This window comes from Berghia stephanieae, chromosome 6 (assembly GCF_034508935.2).
Source record: "Berghia stephanieae isolate SIO BIC M18660-M18661 chromosome 6, UCSD_Bste_1.3, whole genome shotgun sequence".
Classification (NCBI taxonomy): domain Eukaryota; kingdom Metazoa; phylum Mollusca; class Gastropoda; order Nudibranchia; family Aeolidiidae; genus Berghia; species Berghia stephanieae.
This window is the reverse complement of record NC_088365.1, coordinates 37,887,145-37,909,907: the sequence shown is the minus strand read 5'-3', so window position 1 is coordinate 37,909,907 and position 22,763 is coordinate 37,887,145. Positions and strand designations below refer to the sequence as shown.

Genomic DNA, 22,763 nt, shown 5'->3' with positions numbered 1-22,763 from the left:
CACATTGTGCATGGTTTGAGATCATCTAAAAGTCTCATCCCGACACAAGCACAGGTCCCCATGAAGAGGAATACACTTAAATGTTTACAAATCATATGTTAAAAAAAAATTATTTAAAAAAAGTTACAGTACATAACAGAGAGATTTACAAGGAAAAAAATATCATCTCCCGAAACTATAACTATACATTCGACTGTTTCCCTCCCAGTCATGGACTCCAGCCAGGGTCAAAACAAAACTAAGTAATCTCATTCCAAGACAAAGACAGAAAGCAATTGGAAAACAGATGTAGGGTGATAGAAGACACAGTGAGTACTTCTCTGCCCACACAGGCAGAAGATTATTATCACTGTAATAAAATCAGATAATCCAAATGGAAAAATTGCTAGAAGTGATTACTCTACTTTATATAAAAAAGATACAATGCTTTACATGTAATTCAATTTAATTAACTTAATTTGAGAAGTAGATTCACAAGGAAAAGTATGTGCATAGCAGATACTTTAAAAACAGGATTAACTAATCACAAATTGATATTGATGGCTTGTAAGACTTGCTCCTCAGATGAGTTGTGATGTTGGGTAAACATGGAAAAGCAAGGTTGTGTTGAAAGACTGGTCAGAAACTCCCTCAAATACATCTGGAATAAAGAAGAAGACAACTTTGTCATGTAGCCACTTATTATAAGCTGATTGATTTAAATTTCATTTTTCACTTCTCTCAAAAACGGACATCTTGACAGCCATGATATTAAAACCTCAAATTTCACGAACAATACGTTTGCGCAATAGTAATGACTTAAAAGACAGTCAGGCGTCTGATATCAAGAGCATAATATGTTTAAAATAGCATTAGAGGTAATTATTAGTACAGTTATTAATATGCTTGCACTCACTCACTGGTTTAATAATATTATTACTTGGATAACTCCCCAAGATAACACCACCACTGGTGAGAATGACTGACCACAAAAAAAAGAGGACATTTTTCTCCAACCATTGTGACAGAGAACAGCTTACCCAATTTCCAAATTATATGGTTTGCTGATGGCTGATGGTGTGGTGGTGGGAGTGGTTGTAGTAGTGGTGGTAGAGATGATGATGTGAGGTAGTTGTTGTAGAAGTGATGGTAAGAATGATGATGTGATCCTAGTTGTAGTAGTGGTGGTAAGGATGATGATGTGGTGGTGGTAGTTGTAGAAGTGGTGGTAGGTATAATGATGTGGTGGTAATTGTAGTAGTTGTGGTAGGGATGGTGATGTGGTGATAGCTGTTGTAGTGGTGTGGTGATAGAGATGATGGTGTAGTGGGAGTTGTAGTAGTTGTGGTAGGGATGATGATGTGGAGGTGGCTGTTATAGCTAATAGTGGTGGTAGGGATGGTGATGTGGTGGTAGTAGTAGTAGTGGTGGTGGTAGGAATGATGACGTAGTGGTAGTTGTAGTAGTGGTGGTAGGGATAATGATGTGGTGTAACTGTTGTAGTAGTGGTAGGGCTGATCATGTGGTGGTGGTAGTTGTTGTAGTAGTGGTGGTGGTGGGGATGATGATGTGGTAGGAGTTATGGTGGTGGTAGGGATGATGATGTGGTGGTTGTTGCTGTAGTAGTGATGGTAGGAATGATGACGTGATAGTAGTTGTAGTAGTGGTGGTAAGAATGATGATGTGGTGGTAGTTGTTATAGTAGTGGTAGTGGTGATAATGATGTCATGAAGGTGGTTGTTGTAATGATGTCATGATGTGATGGTGGTTGTGGACGCGGTAGTTGTAATAGTGATGATGGTGTGGTGGTTGAAATGGTGATAATGTGTTGGTTGTTGTAGTTACAATGGTGTGGTGGCAGTGGTAGTTGTGTGCATGGTAAACAATCAAATTTTCATTGTTATATATTTATTCCTTTTTTTTTCTTCTTTTCCTCCAGTTTACCAAATTGGGACTCCTGATTTTATAAGTACAGTTGGCCACTATGCCTTCAAATGAACAGAAATATTGGCAGTTTGAAGAACCTGCTTCTACTGTTTTGATTCGAGTACAGCTTCCTTGAACAGTTTAACTTCTTCAAATGTCCGCATTTTTTCAGAGAGAGAGAGAGAGAGAGAGAGAGAGAGAGAGAGAGAGAGAGAGAGAGAGAGAGAGAGAGAGAGAGAGAGGAGAGAGTGAGAGAGAGAGGAGAGGAGAGGAGAGAGAAGTACGAGAAGAGATGAGAAGAGGGGGGAGAAGTCCACTTGAGGCATGAATTGACCTACTTCAATGTCAATCTGGTTATTTGGGTCATTCTTTATATCTGGATCATCATCTTCTTCAGTCTCTCCGATTAAATCTAAAAAATTTGAATACAAAAATGTCTCAATTGTAATGGTCCAAAATTATTTTTTTTTTAAACGAATACATTAGAAGATAAAAAAAGAAACCACTAAATTGAGGCAAGGTAATCTACATTCAGCATTCTTTTTTTCATATTCATTAATATCAGTTTGTAGCTGTAATACAAGGGTCAGGGATGTCCTTTGCCAAAATATAAAAAGTCTGAAAAATTTTCTCGAAAAGACCATCTATATGAAAATATTTCTAGCAAATCTTCGCTATACCATACAGTCCACAGGATGGCCTGAGAAGAAATATGGATAGCAGGAATAAGGAAGGGTGGGGGGGGGGGGGGGGGGGGGGGGCACTTGTCCTCACTATCTTTGTAATTTATAGCCTGAGATCAAAGCAATCCATGGCTTGTCACCGGAAACAATAAGCCCTACAGATTGTGAACATTTTGACACAGGCAGACATGCCAAATTGAAAACTTCAAATTTAGTAATTTTTAATGTCATTTTTTAGTAATTTGACAAGGAAATTCGTAATTTCTGAAATTGTGTAACCACAATATTATTATTATTATTATTATTATTATAGTAGTAGTAGCAGTAGTAGTAGTAACAGTAATAGTAGTAGTAGTAGTAGTAGTAGTAGTAGTAGTAGTAGTAGCAGCAGTAGTAGTAGTTGTTGTTGTTCTTCTTATCATTATTATTATTATTATCATTTAAGTATTACTAAGAATTAAAAATTCGTAATTTTCCATAAAATTTCGTATTTGGCGATGAAATTTGTCTAAAAAAAGTAAAATTACGAAAAAGTCGGCATGTATGCAACATCTGTGCATACATGCCAAATATCTCCTTTATCAGTGTGTCAAATTTTGTGATAAACACTCACAATCTGTGGGTTTGATAGGCTATACCTGAGACTGACTGTCACATAACGATGATTCACATTTATTTTATTACTTTGATTTTATAATATAAACATAAGATCTATACTTCGGTAGACTTAGAAATACTTTACCTTCTAATATTAGATTATCATTCCTTTAACAGCCTTCTCTTTGAATTCTTTCCAAATTAGTGAATACTTTTCTATCTTTTGTCACGTAGCCACTTATTATAAAAGCTGATTGATTTAATCTTCCTTACTCACTTCTCTCAAAAACTTATGCCTTGACGGCCAGATCACTCCACCTGATATCACTTGTATTTTAAAGATTTATATCTTACTATCGGGACTTGGTGGAAAACTCCATTATTTGATTCCACTATCAAGACGCAGGAGCTTCATTGGTCACCATTGCTAGCCACAAGCTGTCAAGATTGTCGGATACAGATCTTACCGAAAGTACTCTCTGTCTGGAAGTAGGACCTCACAAGTCCATACAACATTATCCTCAACATCACAGAAGTTACGTAATATTTTTATGTTATCATTTGTAACTGTAATCATTATTTATTTATAATAACATTCATTTCATTAAATTTCATCTTTCTATATTGACATCATCTTAAACCAACGTGTCATTTGTTGTTTTAAAAAAATAACTATTAATTTCTGGTGACCTTATTTATAACATCTGTATTTTATTAATGTAGTCGACTTAGCTCATTATACCATGACACTAACCAAATATTAAACTGATTGAGCAATTGAATACAACTCAGAGTAATTAACTTTCTTTTCGTGATTGTCATCTTGAATCAAAATCAGGCTATGAGTTCATGAAGGCTATGGTATAACTCAACTTTCTTTCTCTTCATGGGAAGTGGAGGTCAATGTTGTCTCAGTTTCGTTCATTGAAACCGTGAAACCGTTGACATGAAAAATTTACATAGACAATGAAGGACATAATTTTTGAACCCATGAATTTGTCGAAAGCGTGTTGCACTGTATATCCATCTAGCTTTCCCTTAACTGTTGCCTTTAAACAACTAATACTCCCATCTTTTTAAAAAAATCAACTCACCAATACCGACCAAGGTCAGTATGATACATTTGATAAAATTAAAATAACCAAACTGCCTATTTGCATTTTTATAAGCACACCATGTAGGGATTATCAAGCATTATCACAATTAATGTGATTCACCTTCACAATTCAGGCCATCCAACATCTCTGTCAGAGATTGACCCTTCACAGCAAAATCATCATCATCTATTTCTTCACCATCGTCATCTTCATCATCAGCATCATCCTGAAAATAAGAGACTTTTATTAAATTATTCCAAATATCATTCTGACATCCATTTGTTATAATTTCATCATAATCATCGAAATCAACCATGTAAAATCTATGATATAAGAGCTTTCAAAAAAAAACAAAAAAAAAAATCAGGAGGAAAAGAGTAGAATTCTCATATCAATTACAATATATCACAGACATGATGATCACCATTGCAGAGTCATCGAATCCATTTTATTGAATTGGATAGGCCATGATCTAGAATTTACCAGAACTCTGGCAATCACAGGCACAATGCAAGTAAAATTTGACCCTTACTCAAAATAATTATCAAAAAAATTATTAAAAAAGCACTCAACATACATCTTCATCTTCACATTCCTTGAAAGCAACTTTCTCCTCAATGGCATTGGACAATTCATGGATAAGCAATTTGTAAATCTTCACAAGGGCTGGGATGGTGGTCCACTGTTCAGGGACTGTTTCAAAATCAGACAAAATTAATTATTTACATGGTTTTCCAATATGCAACATTTTTGGTAAGTATTTGAGGATTTGGTAAATCAGGCAAAATTTCAGGAACAATAAGTCGGACAATAGTAGTCTTAAAAAATGGTCTAATACCAAGAGCTTTTGTTTTTTTTGTTTGTTTGTTGCTTTAGGTCTCTTCCAACACAATTGAGGTTATATGAGAGACCGCTGAAACAAAAAAACAAGCAATCTAACAAAAATAGTACAAATGTAAATCAAAATCATAACCTAAAGACATCATAAGCTAAATTATAAATAACCAAGAACAAACAGGCAGAAGATTTACAGAAAAAAAAATATCCCCTGTCAAAAATACAATCACAAACCAAAGAAGCAGGATAGGCTAGTAAAGAGAAGAAGAAACGACATCACTATCAGATCGTACACCCATGCGAACATCATAGGTATATGATTCAAGGGTGATGCTCCCATCCAACCACCCGCATACCAAGAGCTTAATACGGTAATAAGGGTATTAGAGGTAATAGTGGTGATGGTGTACTGGTGCAGACCTGCCACAGGCAATAATAAAATCAGTAGGAAAATGAAATCAGTATAACGTTACGGAACGTATATTGACATACCAGTGACTCTCAGTGACAGACGGTGACGTCAGCAATGATGAATAAATGTATATACATGTATGAAAGTCATTGTTATTCCTAAGAGATAAAACACTACACACTAATTCTATTAATAATAATCACACTGTTTACAAGTAACTAATGACACCTTTTACATGTGTACACGACTCCTCCCACTCGCGCCCACCTTGAAAATAATACAATATACACTACTGCTTCTTGACCAAATGGTCAGGAGGGCAGAAAGAGAATAATTTCGAGAGATCATCTTGGTTTTGAGTTGTAGAAGACCCGCTCAGAATCAGCATTGCTGATAGTGGTATCAGCAGAAGCAGCATTAGTAGTAGTAGTAGTAGTAGTAGTTTGTTGTTTTTAAGGGTTTTACGGCACTTGCAACACATTTAGGTCATATCAGTGCCAGTAAAAAGGAAGGATAGTAAAAACATTCTAGAGGTACAATTTAAAAAACTTGAGGAAAAAGCAAGACAAAGGGAAATTAGTTCAAATAGGGAACACATGCAGATTCCAAAAGCACACTACCAGTGTACTCAATTTGAGATCACCTGAAAGTCTCACACATTCACCGGCACAAAATCCCACTAAGAGGAATACACTCAAATGTTTACAAATCATATGTTTAAAATAATTTATAATAATAATAATAATAATAACAGTACATAACAGAGAGATGATTTACAAGGAAAAAAATAACATCTCTCAAAACTAGACACATTCGACTGTTTCCCTCCCAGCCAAGGATTCAAGCCAGGGTCAGGACAAAACTAAGTAATCTATCTCATTCCAATACAAAGACAGAGAGCAATTGGAAAAAAGATACTGGGGGATAGAAGACACAGCAAGCCCACTATGGGAGGTCAGGAACCCCACCCAGTAGTAGTAGTAGTAGTAGTAATAGTAATAGCAGTAGTAGTAATAGTAATAGCAGTAGTAGTAGTAGTAGTAGTAATAGTAGTAGTAGTAGTAGTAGTAATAGTAGTAGTAGTAGTAGTAGTCAGAGACGCCAACTTTAAATTTGGCTCACAGGAGTTTCAGACTGTTGTGATGTGGTGGTGGTTGTAGTAGTGGTGGTAGTGTTGTTGATGTGGTGGTGATGGTGGTTGTAGTACAAATGGTAGTGATGATATTGTGGTAGTGGTGGTTGTGATGATAATGTGGTTTTGGTGGTGGTGGTTGTAGTAGTGGTAATGATGATGTGGTGGTGGTGGTTGTAGTAGTAGTGGTAGTGATGATGATGATGATGTAGTGGTGGTTGTTGTAGTAGTAGTGATAGTGATGATGTGGTGGTGGTGGTTGTAGTAGTGGTAGTGATGTTGTAGTGGTGATTGTAGTAGTAGTAGTGGTAGTTGCAGTGATGATCATGTGGTGGTGGTGGTTGCAGTAGTAGTGGTAGTGATGATGTGATGGTTGTAGTAGTAGTGAAAAGCGAAACACGAGCAGAGAAAAATTGGAGAGCTTCTGGATTAGACGAAGAAAGGCAAATCTACAAGGTTACCAAATGATTGACGAATAAATTAATTTCGCAATGTAAACAAAACCACATGAGAAATACCATAACAAACAGAAAAAAAAGATTTGAAAGGAAGGTTCAATTAATAAATCGTATGATAAGAACTGAGCCATCAATATCAAAATTACCCACATCAAACTGCCCACAACAACTGGTTGAAACGTTTTCAACTTTCTTTGTAGACAAAGATGCAAAGATATGTCGTGACCTCGATAGTCAAGAAGTGCAAAGTGCAATAATTTCACAAGATAATCAAAGCAACAACAAACCACTATCATACTTTGATCCTGCATCCGAAAATGAGATACGTCAAATATTATCAGTCGCCCCAAATAAAACGTGTTCTCTCGATAATGTTTCAACATGGCTGATCAAAAAGTTCAAAGAACTACTCGTACCGTTAATCATGTCAATTGTCAACGCAAGTCTAAAAAATGGTGATTTTCCAGACATGCCATAGTATGGCCTTTGTTAAAGAAATCGTCACTGGATCGGAAATTTCAGACCAATTTCCAACCTGCACTTCGTTTCCAAACTCATCGAAAAACTAGTAGCAAAAATATTGAATGACTTTTCTGACAACGCATAATATGCTGCCAGTTTTCCAATCGGCATACTGTACTGGATACAGTATAGAAACCGCTCTGTTACGTGTCCGCAGTGACATAATTAATTCTATGGACCAGGGTAAATGTGTGTTGTTGGACCTCAGTGTGACCTTCGACACAGTCGATCAAAACAAATTAATTCAGCGATTGCAGAAACACTTTGGAACGAATGGGACTCCTTGAAATGGATTTCAGCATACAATTAAAATAGAACAGTCCATTCAAATCACCTCGCCTCAGGGGACCACTCCTATTTTCTGTCTATACTGCACCATTGACGTACATCATCAATTCATTCGGTATTAACTACCATCTATACGCTGATGACACGCAACTCTATTCCGCCTTTCATCCAGGACAAGAAATCTTGGCTCATTCTTTGATTCTGATGCTTCAATGCAGAATCACAAAACAAAACCTGCCAATCTTGCCTTTATCATTTCAGAAATATTGCTAGAATTCGACATCTAGATGAGAGCACTACACAAATTATTGTTCATGCTTTGGTAACCAGCCTGTATGACTACTGTAATTCACTGCTTTTAGGTGATGCACCAGTCAAATGATACATTTGCAAAATATTCAATAAGGAGCCGCAAAGCTGATTAAAAATCCAATGACCCTACAATAGAAATTCTATATAATCTCCATTGGCTGCCAGTTAGTGTTAGTGAAAGGATTGTTCATAAATGCATAAATAATTAAGCTCCAGTGTATCTCATGAATTTATGTCAACATTATAATCCAACACAGCCACTAAGGTCGGCTGAAGACTCTCTCTTACTCTTAATCGTCCCAAAAACCAGATTATCCCTTAGTAATAATTTTTTTTTCAGTAATCTTGCAGAATGCACTCTCCCCAGATATAAAACTGATTAGGGATAGTCAGTCTTTCAAAAAAAACCATCTTAAAACAGAACTTTTTTCCAGAGCTTAAGAATATGCCTTAAAATATAATTTAAATTTTAAGTTTATTTTATTCCAGGTTTGAAGTTCAGACTGACAAGTTCCACAGTATAACTGGACTTTTTTTTTGTTGTTGTTGGTTGTAAGAATGAATGTTTGAACGACGATTAAAATTGTAAAGCCATTGAGCACTTATGTGGAAGTTGAGCGCTATTATATAAATAACATTATCATTATTATTATTATTATTATTATTATTATTATTATTATTATGTGGTGGTAGTTATAGTAGTAGTGGTAGTGATGATGTGGTGGTTTGGTTGTAGCAGTAGTGATAGTGATGATGATGTGGTGGTGGTAGTTGTAGTAATAATGGGAGTGATGATGATGTGGATGTTGTGGTTGTAGTAGTGGTAGTGATGATGTGGTTTTAGTGGTAGTGGTAGTGATGATGATGTGATGGTGGTGGTTGGTAGTAGTGGTAGTAATGATGATGTGGTGGTGGTCGTTGAAGTAATAGTGGTAGTGATGATGATGTGGTTGTAGAAGTGGTAGTGATGATGTGATTAGTGGTTATAGTAGTGGTGGTAGTGACGATGATGTGGTGGTATTGGTAGTAGGGTAGTGATGATGATGATGATGATGATGATGTGGTGGTGGTTGTAGTAGTAATGGTAGTGATGATAATTTGGTTGATGGGATTGTAATAATAGTGATGATCATGTGGTAATGATGTTTGTAGTAGTGGTCATGATGATGATGTGGTGGTGATGTTTGCAGTAGTAGTGATAGTGATGATGATGGGATGGTGGTGGTTATAGTAGTAAAGGTAATAATGATGTGGTTGTAGTAGTTGTGGTAGTGAGGATAATGTGGTGGAGATGGTTGTTCAATTAGTAGTGATGGTGATGATGAGCTTGTAGTAGTAGTAGTAGTGTTAGTGAAGTAGGATGCTGTGGTGGTGGTGCTTATAGTACTAGAGGTAGTGATGATGATGTGATGGTGGTGGTTGGTAGTAGTGGTAGTAATGATGATGTGGTGGTGATCGTTGAAGTAATAGTGGTAGTGATGATGATGTGGTTGTAGAAGTGGTAGTGATGAAGTGATGGTAGTGGTTATAGTAGTGGTGGTAGTGATGATGATGTGGTGGTATTGGTAGTAGGGTAGTGATGATGATGATGTTGATGTGTAGGTGGTTGTAAAGTAGTGATGATGATTTGGTTGATGGGATGGTGGGATTGTAGTAATAGTGATGATCATGTGGTAATGCTGTTTGTAGTAGTGGTCATGATGATGATGTGGTAGTGATGTTTGCAGTAGTAGTGGTCGTGATGATGATGGGATGGTGGTGGTTATAGTAGTAAAGGTAATAATGATGTGGTGATGGTGGTTGTGGTAGTGAGGATAATATGGTGGAGATGGTTGTTCAATTAGTAGTGATGGTGATGATGAGCTTGTAGTAGTAGTGTTAGTGAGGATGCTGTGGTTGTTGTGGTTGTAGTAGTGGTAGTGATGATGATGTGGTGGTTGAAGTGTCTGTGAATACTTTTGAACTAACAAACCCTGCTATGGTCTGAATTCTTTTGAACTAACAAACCCTGCTATGGTCTGAATTCTTTTGAACTAACAAACCCTGCTATGGTCTGAATTCTTTTGAACTAACAAACCCTGCTATGGTCTGAATTCTTTTGAACTAACAAACCCTGCTATGGTCTGAATTCTTTTGAACTAACAAACCCTGCTGTGGTCTGAATTCTTTTGAACTAACAAACCCTGCTATGGTCTGAATTCTTTTGAACTAACAAGCCCTGCTATATCTTCAATGTAAAATTAATCACTGACATGTATGTTATCTCCTTATACACTCACTCTGTATATAAAGCCCCTAAAGAAACATACATGAGTGGACAGAATGAGTAGAGTTCTTAGATATGAATTGATACCATGCTTTTAGGTAAAATAATATCTGTTGACCAAAATAAACATACCAATACACAAAACTGTGTGTAAACATCAAGGCTTATGGTCTGACTGGAGTTTACTCAATGTTTCAATCGTTTCTATGTTACATGTTTGAGTTGAGAATATGGAAATTAAGCTTAAATGCTGGCTAACAAACTTCCTGGCGTTTGTGTGTTGAACCTAGGACCTCAAGAAGTCGGGGAGAGCAGTTCGATAGACATAGGGTTTGATACCACTTTTTTCTGAGTGGTGGATAACTCGGACAGTAGAGCCACGCTCTCCATGGCCAGGCGGAGTTGTCGTACCAGTAAGGTTTTGGGTTCGAGCCCCATCACTGTGAAACTTTTATTCTCTATTTCTTCTGGTACTTTCCTCCTCATTTGATTTTCTTGTTAGTCTAATTCATATAATTTGGTGAAAACTAATCACTAACAGACTGTCTGATTCGTATCATTTGGTGAAAACTAATCACTAACAGTCTGTCTAAATATTTGTAATAAGTGTTATATTTCAATGCATCAAAACATAATGTGATTTGAAGGATTGATGTCTGTATTGTGGCTGAGTACCATTTATGACCCTTCTCCTCAAAACAGTATTAAGTCGGGATGGTTAAGATGTTGAAAATTGAATTTATAGCCAGAAATATCAGACGTGTTGAGTTTGTCTGTTTTATTGAGGAGAATGGATACCATATTTTAGGGTGCTAATGCTCAGATTATTACGGTGGATGAATATAGATCTGAGGAAATCTTTCTTGATTGTGGGGTTCCCCAGGGTTCAGTACTTGGACCCGTTCTTTTTGTTCTGTACGTTGGCCCTCTGTCTAAAATCATCAGAAGTTTTGGTCTGTCTTACCATCAATACGCTGATGATACGCAATTGTACTGCGTTTCCAATACGAGAAATTTACAAGAAGTATCAGCCAATAGTAAAAATTGTATCCAAAGTGTTAAGAAATGGATGAATGAGAGCAGACTGAAACTGAATGATGATAAGACGGAGGTGCTGTATGTGGGGAACAGGAAGTGGAAAAGTGAAACAGATTTGAAGTTGGGGGATGCCTCCATTCAAATTGTTGACAAAGTGAAAAACCTTGGCACATTCTTAGACTCTGGACTGTCGATGGAGCATCAGGTTAATAATTTGGTTAGATCTCTCTTTTTCCAACTAAAAAATATTGCTTCCATTAGACGGTTCATATCTGAGGATGTGACCAAGCACCTGGTTGTGTCCCTCGTACTATCGAGAATGGATTATTGTAATGCTCTGTTGTTTGGCGTTTCGCAATACAATCTGAAACGTCTTCAGATTGTCCAAAACAGCGCTGCCAGACTAGTATTCATGAAGCGTAGGTGCGACTCTGCCGGACCTCTACTTCATGACCTGTATTGGCTGCCTGTTGGGAAAAGGATTAAATTCAAAGCTTGTGTTTTAGTGTATCGTTGTCTTGAAGGTACTGCCCCTTCCTACCTTTTGGAAAAAATTGAAAGATATTCAAATCCCCGCCCCTTACGTTGGGCCAGTGATTCCACCAAACTAGTTGTCCCTCGAATTCGGAAAAATGCTGGAATGAGATCCTTTTCTCATTTCGGACCCTCTATTTGGAAATCCTTACAGCAGAGCAATCGTGAAAAAGAATCTTTGTCTGTTTTTAAATGTTCGCTTATAAACATATCTGTTTCGATTTTAGTACATGGTATGAGAAGCAAGATAGGTTAAGTTTGTGTTGTGTGTGTGTGTGTGCGTGTGTGTGTGTGTGTGCTTGTGTGTGTAAATAATTATGTTTCAGCCAAAGTAATTTGTAATTTAAGCGCTTAGAGTCTGGTGTCTCGGAGTTATAGCGCTATATAAGTTTTCAGCATTATCATTATTATTATTAATGCAACAATTTATATTTTTAACCAGTTTAACATTAAATTCGGCTTTTAGGCATTTGGTTCGTTCCGACATAATACTGTTTAGAGACGATAGGTCACATTTGTTCTTAATCTGTATATTGTACCCCATTCCTCTTTTCTAATAGAATTGATTAAAAACTTTTACATGCCCATTCTAAAATCCACTAAATTGTAAAAATCTCCACATCTTGCATCAGAAGGATAAAAATGTTAATATACTGGCTAATTTTCATAACAGATAGTAGTCTGGTTTTTCCTGTAGTCGACACACACACAGACTTGCTCTTTCTTTTATTAATATAGATATACATACTTCACATGGACATTTCCAGACAATTACACAGGAATAACAATTTCAGCAAAAACTAGAACACACCAGTTTTAGCCTTGGACCTAGTGCGGATTCCGCTGTTTGGCTGGGGTATCAATTCTCCTTGCACAATGATGTCTTGTAATCTCAAATCATTTTGGTTGATGGAGTGCTGCAGTAGCTTACATAATGCCAAAATACTGTGGAAAGAACAGTTAAAAATGACATATTGATTATTCATTTCCATATTGATTATTCACTTCTTTGTGTGTGTGTGTGTTTTGAAAACTTCCCTCTTGGTTGCAAGGATTAAAATATGCAAAAATAATACATATGCCTGGTTCTATTGACCAAGATCATATTGTAATTCCTTGCCTGCAGTCAAATAACTTTACCTTAAGTTAATCTCCCCCCCCCCCCCCCCCCCCCCCCCCCCCCCCCCCCCCCCCCAAAATAAAAGAAGGTGATGCAGGCAAGGAATTACAATATGATCTTGGTCAACAGTACTGTGGTGATGCTGTAATAGAGTTAGAGACACAGAGGTTGGGGGTGATGGTGGTAGTAGTGGTGACAATAGTAGTAATGATAGAGACATAGAGTGGTGATGGTGACGACAGTAGTAGTAATAGAGACACAGAGGGTGGTGATGGTGACGACAGTAGTAGTAATAGAGGTGGTGATGGTGACGACAGTAGTAGTAATAGAGAGACAGAGGGTGGTGATGGTGACGACAGTAGTAGTCAGTAATAATAGAGACACAGAGTGGTGATGATGACGACAGTAGTAGTAATGATAGAGACACAGAGTGGCAATGGTGACGACAGTAGTAGTAATGATAGAGACACAGAGTGGGGATGGTGGCGACAGTAGTAGTAATGATAGAGACACAGAGTGGTGATAGTGATGACAGTAGTAGTAATAGAGACACAGAGGGTGGTGATGGTGACAACAGTATTAGTAGTAGTAATAGAGACACCAGTAGTAGTAATAGAGACACAGAGGGTGGTGATGGTGATGACAGTAGTAGTAATAGAGACACAGAGGGTGGTGATAGTGACGACAGTAGTAGTGATAGAGACACAGAGGGTGGTGATGGTGATGACAGTAGCAGTAATAGAGACACAGAGGGTGGTGATGGTGATGACAGTAGTAGTAATAGAGACACAGAGGGTGGTGATAGTGACAACAGTAGTAGTGATAGAGATACAGAGGGTGGTGATGGTGATGACAGTAGCAGTAACAGAGACACAGAGGGTGGTGATGGTGATGACAGTAGTAGTAATAGAGACACAGAGGGTGGTGATAGTGACAACAGTAGTAGTGATAGAGACACAGAGGGTGGTGATGGTGATAACAGTAGCAGTAATAGAGACACAGAGGGTGGTGATGGTGATGACAGTAGTAGTAATAGAGACACAGAGGGTGGTGATGGTGACAACAGTAGTAGTGATAGAGATACAGAGGGTGGTGATGGTGATAACAGTAGCAGTAATAGAGACACAGAGGGTGGTGATGGTGATGACAGTAGCAGTAATAGAGACACAGAGGGTGGTGATGGTGATAACAGTAGCAGTAATAGAGACACAGAGGGTGGTGATGGTGATGACAGTAGTAGTAATAGAGACACAGAGGTGGTGATGGTGACAACAGTAGTAGTGATAGAGACACAGAGGGTGGTGATGGTGATAACAGTAGCAGTAATAGAGACACAGAGGGTGGTGATGGTGATGACAGTAGTAGTAATAGAGACACAGAGGGTGGTGATAGTGACAACAGTAGTAGTAATAGAGACACAGAGGGTGGTGATGGTGACAACAGTAGTAGTAATAGAGACACAGAGGGTGGTGATGGTGACAACAGTAGTAGTAATAGAGACACAGAGGGTGGTGATGGTGATGACAGTAGTAGTAATAGAGACACAGAGGGTGGTGATGGTGATAACAGTAGCAGTAATAGAGACACAGAGGGTGGTGATGGTGATAACAGTAGCAGTAATAGAGACACAGAGGGTGGTGATGGTGATAACAGTAGCAGTAATAGAGACACAGAGGGTGGTGATGGTGATGACAGTAGTAGTAATAGAGACACAGAGGGTGGTGATGGTGACAACAGTAGTAGTGATAGAGACACAGAGGGTGGTGATGGTGATAACAGTAGCAGTAATAGAGACACAGAGGGTGGTGATGGTGATGACAGTAGTAGTAATAGAGACACAGAGGGTGGTGATAGTGACAACAGTAGTAGTAATAGAGACACAGAGGGTGGTGATGGTGACAACAGTAGTAGTAATAGTGACCAGGGCTGGCGGAGTCGGTTATTTTTAAACCGACTCCGACTCCAGCCTTGAAACCGACTCCGACTCCTCAAGCATAGTATTAATAGATAGTATGCAGATGATGTCACTCAGGCCTTTGTTATTGTTTTTGCCATCCGCGTTTGTGAGTTGTTCTCACTAAACTGTATTAACCAGACTATAAAAGTCATGGTTACACAGAGTTTGTGTGTTGGTTTGTTATACTTCCGGATGGCAATGTTGTGAACTCCTTGGGCAAGCGCATTCTATCTATAGGTAATAATATGCAACCAACACTCGCAGCTACTTTTAGCTTTTCCCCAGTATATGTATTATAACAATACAAGCCGCTTCATATTTGAAACTAGGACAAAAAAGGAACTGAAACTAGACAAAAAGGAAACTGAAACTAAGATATGAATAAAACTGTCATTAAGACCAACAAAAAGAGGAAAAGTGAAATTGAGACAATATTGAAACTGAAACCATTTATACTGAAATAAAGTCACTTCTTATGGTCTTATGGTTATCCCACTTTCTAATAATCTAACTTTAACATTGAAGAGTCAGCATCCCCACCCCTCCCTCTAGTCAGGTACGGGGTGATTGGCATTGATGCCAACTTAAATGTACAGCACGAGAGCATGAAGGTTGGGGAGGAAAGGGGGTTTTGGAAGCATAGTTCACCTTTAGCTAATACCAATGTAATTTTTTTCAAATTCTATAGGCCTGGATACTATCTATATCTAGTATCTAAAATATTACACATTGAATGATATAAAAATGCGGTGTGTCTTTTTTACGAAACCCGCCGAAACCCTGCGAAACCCGACAAAGTTATGGGAAGTAGGTGGCAGTGGGGAGTGAACCTAGAACTCAGGGAAGTGTACACCATTGGGGAGTGAACCTGGGACTGGGTTTCGTAAAAAAGAACTAGTGCTTTTTTACGAAACCCGCCGAAACCCGACAATATCCAGCAACGTTATGGGAAGTAGACAACTGTGGGGAGTGAACCCGAGACTCAGGGAAGTGTACATCAGTCGGGAGTGAACCTGAGACTAAGGTTATCAGCCGGTTTCGGCGGGTTTCGTAAAAAAGAATTAGTGCTTTATTACGAAACCCGCCGAAACCCGACAATATCCGGCAAAGTTATGGGAGTTTGACAACAGTGGGGGGGGGGGGGGGGGGGGGTGATCCTGGGAATCAGGGCGGTGTACACCCGTGGGGAGTGAACCTGGGACTGTGTAAAAAGGATATCAGTGGGAAATAAACCTGGGACTAAAGGGAGATGGATACCATAGAAAGTTGATAGTTGGATATGGAGTTGAGTACCTGAGGAGAATGAACCTGACACTATAGAAGCTGGGCGCCAGTGGGGAGTGAACCTGGGAATCAGGGAATTGCACACCAGTGGGGAGTTAACCTGTGAATATCTAAAAAAGGATATCAGTGGAAAATAAATCCGGCTTCAACTCCCAATGGTGTCCATCTCCCTTTAGTCCCAGATTTATTTCCTACTGATATCCTTTATACATATTCCCAGGTTAACTCCCCACTGGTGTGCAATTCACTGAGTCCCAGGTTCACTCTCCACTGGCGCCCACCTCCTATTGTGTCAGGTTCATTCTCCTCTGGTACCATACTTTCGTATTCGGCTTCAACTTTCAATGTTATCCATGTCCAGAGACGCCACCTTTAAATTTGGCTCACAGGAGTTTCAGACACCACTCGTAGGAATTTCAATGCCGAAAGAGGAATTTCCGCACACAAGAAAAAGGAATTGGAATGATATTGTGTTTACATATCGTATAGTTCTAAATAGATAACTGATTAGAATTATATTATGATAAATAAACACAATGCCAAATACAATCCCAAAGTTTCCTTATTTCAAATGAAGTAAAGCGCCAAAACCTAATGGTAGAGATTTTAGTATTAGTATTGGTGATAATGTGGTGTTGGTGGTTGTAGTAATGATGAAGATGTGATAGTGGTTGTTGTTGTAGTAGTAGTAGTGATGATGATATGGTGGTGGTGGTGGTGGTTGAAGTAGTTGTGGTCGTGATGATAATGATGTGGTGGTGGTTGTAGTAGTGGTGGTAGTGTTGTTGATGTGGTGGTGATGGTGGTACAAATGGTAGTGATGATATTGTGGTAGTGGTGGTAGTGATGATAATGTGGTGGTGGTTGTAGTAGTAGTAGTGGTAATGATGATGTGGTGGTGGTTGTAGTAGTAGTAGTGGTGATGATGATGTGGTGGTGGTCATAGTAGTAGTGGTAGTGATGATGTGGTGGTTGTAGTAGTAGTGCTCGTGATGATGTGGTGCTGATGGTTGTAGTAGTAGTGGTAGTGATGATGATGATGTAGTGGTGGTTGTAGTAGTAGTAGTAGTAGTAGTAGTAGTAGTTGTAGTGATGATGATGTGGTTGTAGTAGTAGTTGTAGTGATGATGATGTGGTGGTGGTGGTTGTAGTAGCAGTGGTAGTGATGATGTGGTGGTAGTGGTTGTTGTAGTAGTAGTGATGGTGATGATGTGGTGGTGGTGGTGGTTGTAGTAGTAGTGGTAGCGATGTTGTAGTGGTGGTTGTAGTAGTAGTGGTAGTTGCAGTGATGATGATGTGGTGGTGGTGGTTGCAGTAGTAGTGGTAGTGATGATGTGGTGGTGGTGGTTGTAGTAGTAGTGGTATTGATGATGTAATGGTGTTGGTGGTGGTTGTAGTAGTAGTGGTAGTGATGATGATGTGGTGGTGGTGGTGGTGGTTGTAGTAGTAGAGGTCGTGATGATGATGTGGTAGTGCTGATTGTAGTGGTAGTGGTAGTGATGATGTGATACTGGTGGTTGTACTAGTGGAACTAACAAGTATAAATCGACGTTCGTTCCATCAGCAATAAAAATGTTGAATATTTCATATGGTACAGCAAAACCAAGGATTGATGCGTTGACTGATTGACTGATTAATTTGTTTAATGTTAGATGAAGTGACCAATTGATAATGATGATAATATTTGGTGTTGAATTGCCAAGAATGTAACGAATTGAAAATGAAATGAATATGTTAATGTTGTGTATGTCGCACGCGTGAAAGAAAGAGAGGAAGAGAGAGAGAATGGGTAGAGGTGTCTGTTCAATGTTATAGTTATCATATAACGTTATGACAAGTGTAACTAAATGACAAATTACCATATTTATGGACAATAAAGATCTATTATTATTATTATTATTATTATTATTATTAGTAGTGGTATTGATGATGATGTGGTAGTGGTGGTTTCAGTAGTAGTAGTAGTGGTAGTGATGACGATTTGGTTGTGGTGGTTGTAGTAGTAGTAGTAGTAGTAGTAGTAGTAGTAGTAGTGATGATGATGTGGTGGTGGTTGTAGTAGTAGTGGTAGTGATGATGATGTGGTGGTGGTTTTAATAGTGATGGTAGTTGTGGTAGTGGTAGTGATGATGATATGGTGGTGGTGGTGGTTGTAGTAGTAGTAGTTGTGGTACTGATGATGTGGTGGTGGTTGTGGTAGTAGTGGTAGTGATGATGATGTGGTGGTGGTTGCAGTAGTAGTGGTAGTGATGATGTGGTGGTGGTTATAATAGTGATGGTAGTTGTGGTAGTGGTAGTGATGATGATGTGGTGGTTGTGGTTGTAGTAGTAGTAGTAGTTGTGGTACCGATGATGTGGTGGTGGTGGTGATTGTGGTAGTAGTGGTAGTGATGATGATGTGGTGGTGGTTGCAGTAGTAGTGGTATGATGATGGTTGTAATACTAGTGGCAATGATGATGATGTGGTGATTGGGGGGGGGGGGGGGGGGGGGGGGTATCCTTGGAACAAATTGACCTCACCGGAATTTGACGGAAGTTGCCCGGAGCCCGGAATTTTTTGCTCCAGACCGGAGTTTTTTCCGGTGAAACCGGAGTTTTGGCATCACTGCATGTCCCTTTAGTCAAAGGTTTATTTCCCACTGATATCCTGTTTACATAGTCCCAGGTTCACTCCCCACTGGCGCCCACCCCCTATAGTGTCAGGTTCATTCTCCTCTGGTACCAAGCTCTCATATCCGGCTTCAACTTTCAATGGTATCCATCTCCCTTTAGTCCCAGGTTTATTTCCCACTGATATCCTGTTTACATAGTCCCAGGTTCACTCCCCACTGGCGCCCACCTCCTATTGTGTCAGGTTCATTCTCCTCTGGTACCAAACTCTCATATCCGGCTTCAACTTTCAATGGTATCCATCTCCCTTTAGTCCCAGGTTTATTTCCCACTAATATCCTGTTTACATAGTCCCAGGTTCACTCCCCACTGGCGCCCACCTCCTATAGTGTCAGGTTCATTCTCCTCTGGTACCATACTTTCGTATTCGGCTTCAACTTTCAATGTTATCCATGTCCCTTTAGTCCAAGGTTTATTTCCAACTGATATCCTTTTTACATAGTCCCAGGTTCACTCCCCACTGGCACCCGCCTCCTATAGTGTCAGGTTTCTCTCTCCCCTGGTACCCAACTCCCAAATCCGGCTTCAACTCCCAATGGTATCCATCTCCCTTTAGTCCCAGATTTATTTCCTACTGATATCCTTTTTACATAGTCCCAGGTTCACTCCCCACTGGCGCCCACCCCCTATAGTGTCAGGTTCATTCTCCTCTGGGACCAAGCTCTCATATCCAGCTTCAACTTTCAATGGTATCCATCTCCCTTTAGTCCCAGGTTTATTTCCCACTGATATCCTGTTTACATAGTCCCAGGTTCACTCCCCACTGGCGCCCACCTCCTATAGTGTCAGGTTCATTCTCCTCTGGTACCAAACTCTCATACCCGGCTTCAAATTTCAATGGTATCCATCTCCTTTAGTCCCAGGTTTATTTCCCACTGATATCCTTTTTTACATATTCCCAGGTTAAATCCCCACTGGTGTGTAATTCCCTGAATCCCAGGTTCACTCCCAACTGGCGCCCAACTTCTATAATGTCAGGTTCATTCTCCTCTGATACCAAACTCCTATAGTTCGGCTCGGATACCCACAGTTATCCATCTCCTGGTGTGCACTTCCCTGACTCCCAGGATCACCCCCCACTGTTGCCAAACTCCCATAACTTTGCCGGATATTGTCGGGTTTCGTAATAAAGCACTAATTCTTTTTTACGAAACCCGCCGATAACCTTAGTCTCAGGTTCACTCCCGACTGGTGTACACTTCCCTGAGTCTCGGGTTCACTCCCCACAGTTGTCTACTTCCCATAACTTTGCTGGATATTGTCGGGTTTCGGGGTTTCGTAAAAAAGGACTAGTTCTTTTTTACGAAACCCAGTCCCAGGTTCACTCCCCAATAGTGCACACTTCCCTGAGTTCTAGGTTCACTCCCCACTGCCACCTACTTCCATAACTTTGTCAGGATTCGTCGGGTTTCGGCAGGTTCGTAAAAAGACACACCATAAAAATGCAATGTCTGAAAGTGGTAAGGAGTCGGAGTCGGGACTTCTAAAACCGACTCCGACTCCACCCTCAAACAACCGACTCCTACCGACTCCGACTCGCCAGCCCTGATAGAGACACCAGTAGTAGTAATAGAGACACAGAGGGTGGTGATGGTGATGACAGTAGTAATAATAGAGACACAGAGGGTGGTGATGGTGATGACAGTTCAGTAGTAGTAATAGAGACACAGAGGGTGGTGATGGTGATGACAGTTCAGTAGTAGTAATAGAGACACAGAGGGTGGTGATGGTGATGACAGTAGCAGTAATAGAGACACAGAGGGTGGTGATGGTGACGACAGTAGTAGTAATAGAGACACAGAGGGTGGTGATGGTGATGACAGTAGCAGTAATAGAGACGCAGAGGGTGGTGATGGTGACGACAGTAGTAGTAATAGAGACACAGAGGGTGGTGATGGTGACAAGAGTAGTAGCAATAGAGACACAGAAGTTGGGGCTGATGGTGGTGGGGTAGGTGATGGTGACGATAGTAGTAGTGATAGAGACAGAGGTTGGGGGTGATGGTGACTACACTAGTTGACTGGAGTCAAAGAAATGGTGTTGGTGGTGGTGCTCATGTAAGAGATGACAGTCCTACTGCTGGTGGTGTTGATTGCGGTTTTGCTTATGGTGGTGATGATGATTGCTTTGTTGTTATCACAATGGTATTGTACCTTTTGCTAGTAATAGCACATACCTTGTTGTCTTATTGCTGTTTGTATGGATGTTTCACCTGTAACACTTTTACTTTTAAGATTTGGAAATACTTTATGATGAGAACAGATGAAGCATTTTTAATAGGTACTCAAAGAGAGGATAATTTTTTCCTCAATTGTTACGTGCTGGATACCATGCAGCATTGTTGTGATCCCTTGTGATTGATTTTATTTTGAGATCACATTGTGAAGACGCATTGTTTTTTACAGATTTTGTTTGTTGTATTTTTTTCTTTTTATATAAATTTTGTAATGATTTATTTGTTTGTTGAAGTCTACAAATAGGGTGTCCAGCAAAATTTCAGTCAAATTTACGACTTTGAAACAAAATTTACGACCAAGGAAATTAAAAGATTTTCATCGGAAATCAATGGTTTATGTTCATATTACATTTACCTTAGGATCAACTTTCTATAAATACTCATTTCCAATAACTTTAATATAATTATTTCACAAGTTATGTGTGCGCGAGCGTGTTTGTGTGTATGTATGTCAGTAATTATGACAGAGTGGAGCGAGGGAGTAAATATAATATTTAGAAATCCATTTTCTTTCTAAAATGTCTCTTTGAATGATATGCCAGATGCGAATGTAATATAAAAAGTAGTCAAAGAAGTATTGGTGGTAGAAGTAGTAGTAGTAGTAGTAGTAGTAGTAGTAGTAGTAGGAGTAGTAGTAGTGGGAGTAGAAGTAGTGGGAGTAGAAGTAGTAGTTAGTAGTAGTAGTAGGTAGTAGTAGTAGTAGTAGTAGTATAGTAGTAGTAGTAGTAGTAGTAGTAGTAGTAGTAGTAGTAGTAGTAGTAGTAGTAGTAGTAGTAGTAGTAGTAGTAGTAGTAGTAGTAGTGGCAGTTGGGTTAGATTTTAAGGGTTTAACGGTGCTTGCAACATATTTAGGTTATATCAGCACCAATATAAAGGAAGAAAATGGGATAGTCAAATTCTAGAATTAGAATTAAAGCACCCTAGAAAAAGGAGGGGAACTGGGAACAAATAGGGATCAAATGTAGATTCCAAGAGCATACCGTCAATGTGCTTAGTTTGAGATCACCTATAAGTCTCATCCGGACACAAGCACAAGATCCAACAAAGAGGAATACACTCAAATGGTGGTGGTGGTGGTGGAGGAGGAGGAGGAGAAGGAGGAGGAGGAGGAGGAAGATGAAGAGGAGGAGGAGGATGAGGAGAAGGAGGAGGAGGTGATGGTGGTAGTGGTAGTAGCAGTAATAGTAGTAGTAGTAGTAGTAGTGGTAGTAGTAGTAGTAGTAGTAATAGTAGTAGTAGTAGTAGTAGTAGTAGTAGTAGTAGTAGTAGTCGCACTAGTAGTCGTAGTAGTAGTAGTAGTAGTAGTAGTAGTAGTAGTAGTAGTAGTAGTAATATAATAATAATAATATAATAATAATAATAATAATATAATAATAATAATAATAATAATAATAATAATAATAATAATAGATCTT

General features: G+C 39.2%; 1 protein-coding gene across 2 annotated transcripts in view; it reads right to left on the bottom strand.

Annotated features, from left to right (window-relative positions):
• Positions 1–376: 376 nt before the first annotated feature.
• Positions 377–22,763, bottom strand: part of LOC144974990 (importin-9-like) — a 119,979-nt gene continuing 97,592 nt past the window's right edge. For both annotated transcript variants that reach the window (XM_078918606.1, XM_078918607.1), the window contains exons 21-25: positions 12,893–13,026; positions 4,860–4,975; positions 4,403–4,508; positions 2,244–2,317; positions 377–640 (exon numbers count right to left, since the gene is read on the bottom strand). In XM_078918606.1, coding sequence (XP_078774732.1) covers positions 524–640; positions 2,244–2,317; positions 4,403–4,508; positions 4,860–4,975; positions 12,893–13,026 — 547 coding nt within the window. In that variant the 3' untranslated portion in view covers positions 377–523. The remainder of the gene's footprint in view (positions 641–2,243; positions 2,318–4,402; positions 4,509–4,859; positions 4,976–12,892; positions 13,027–22,763) is intronic.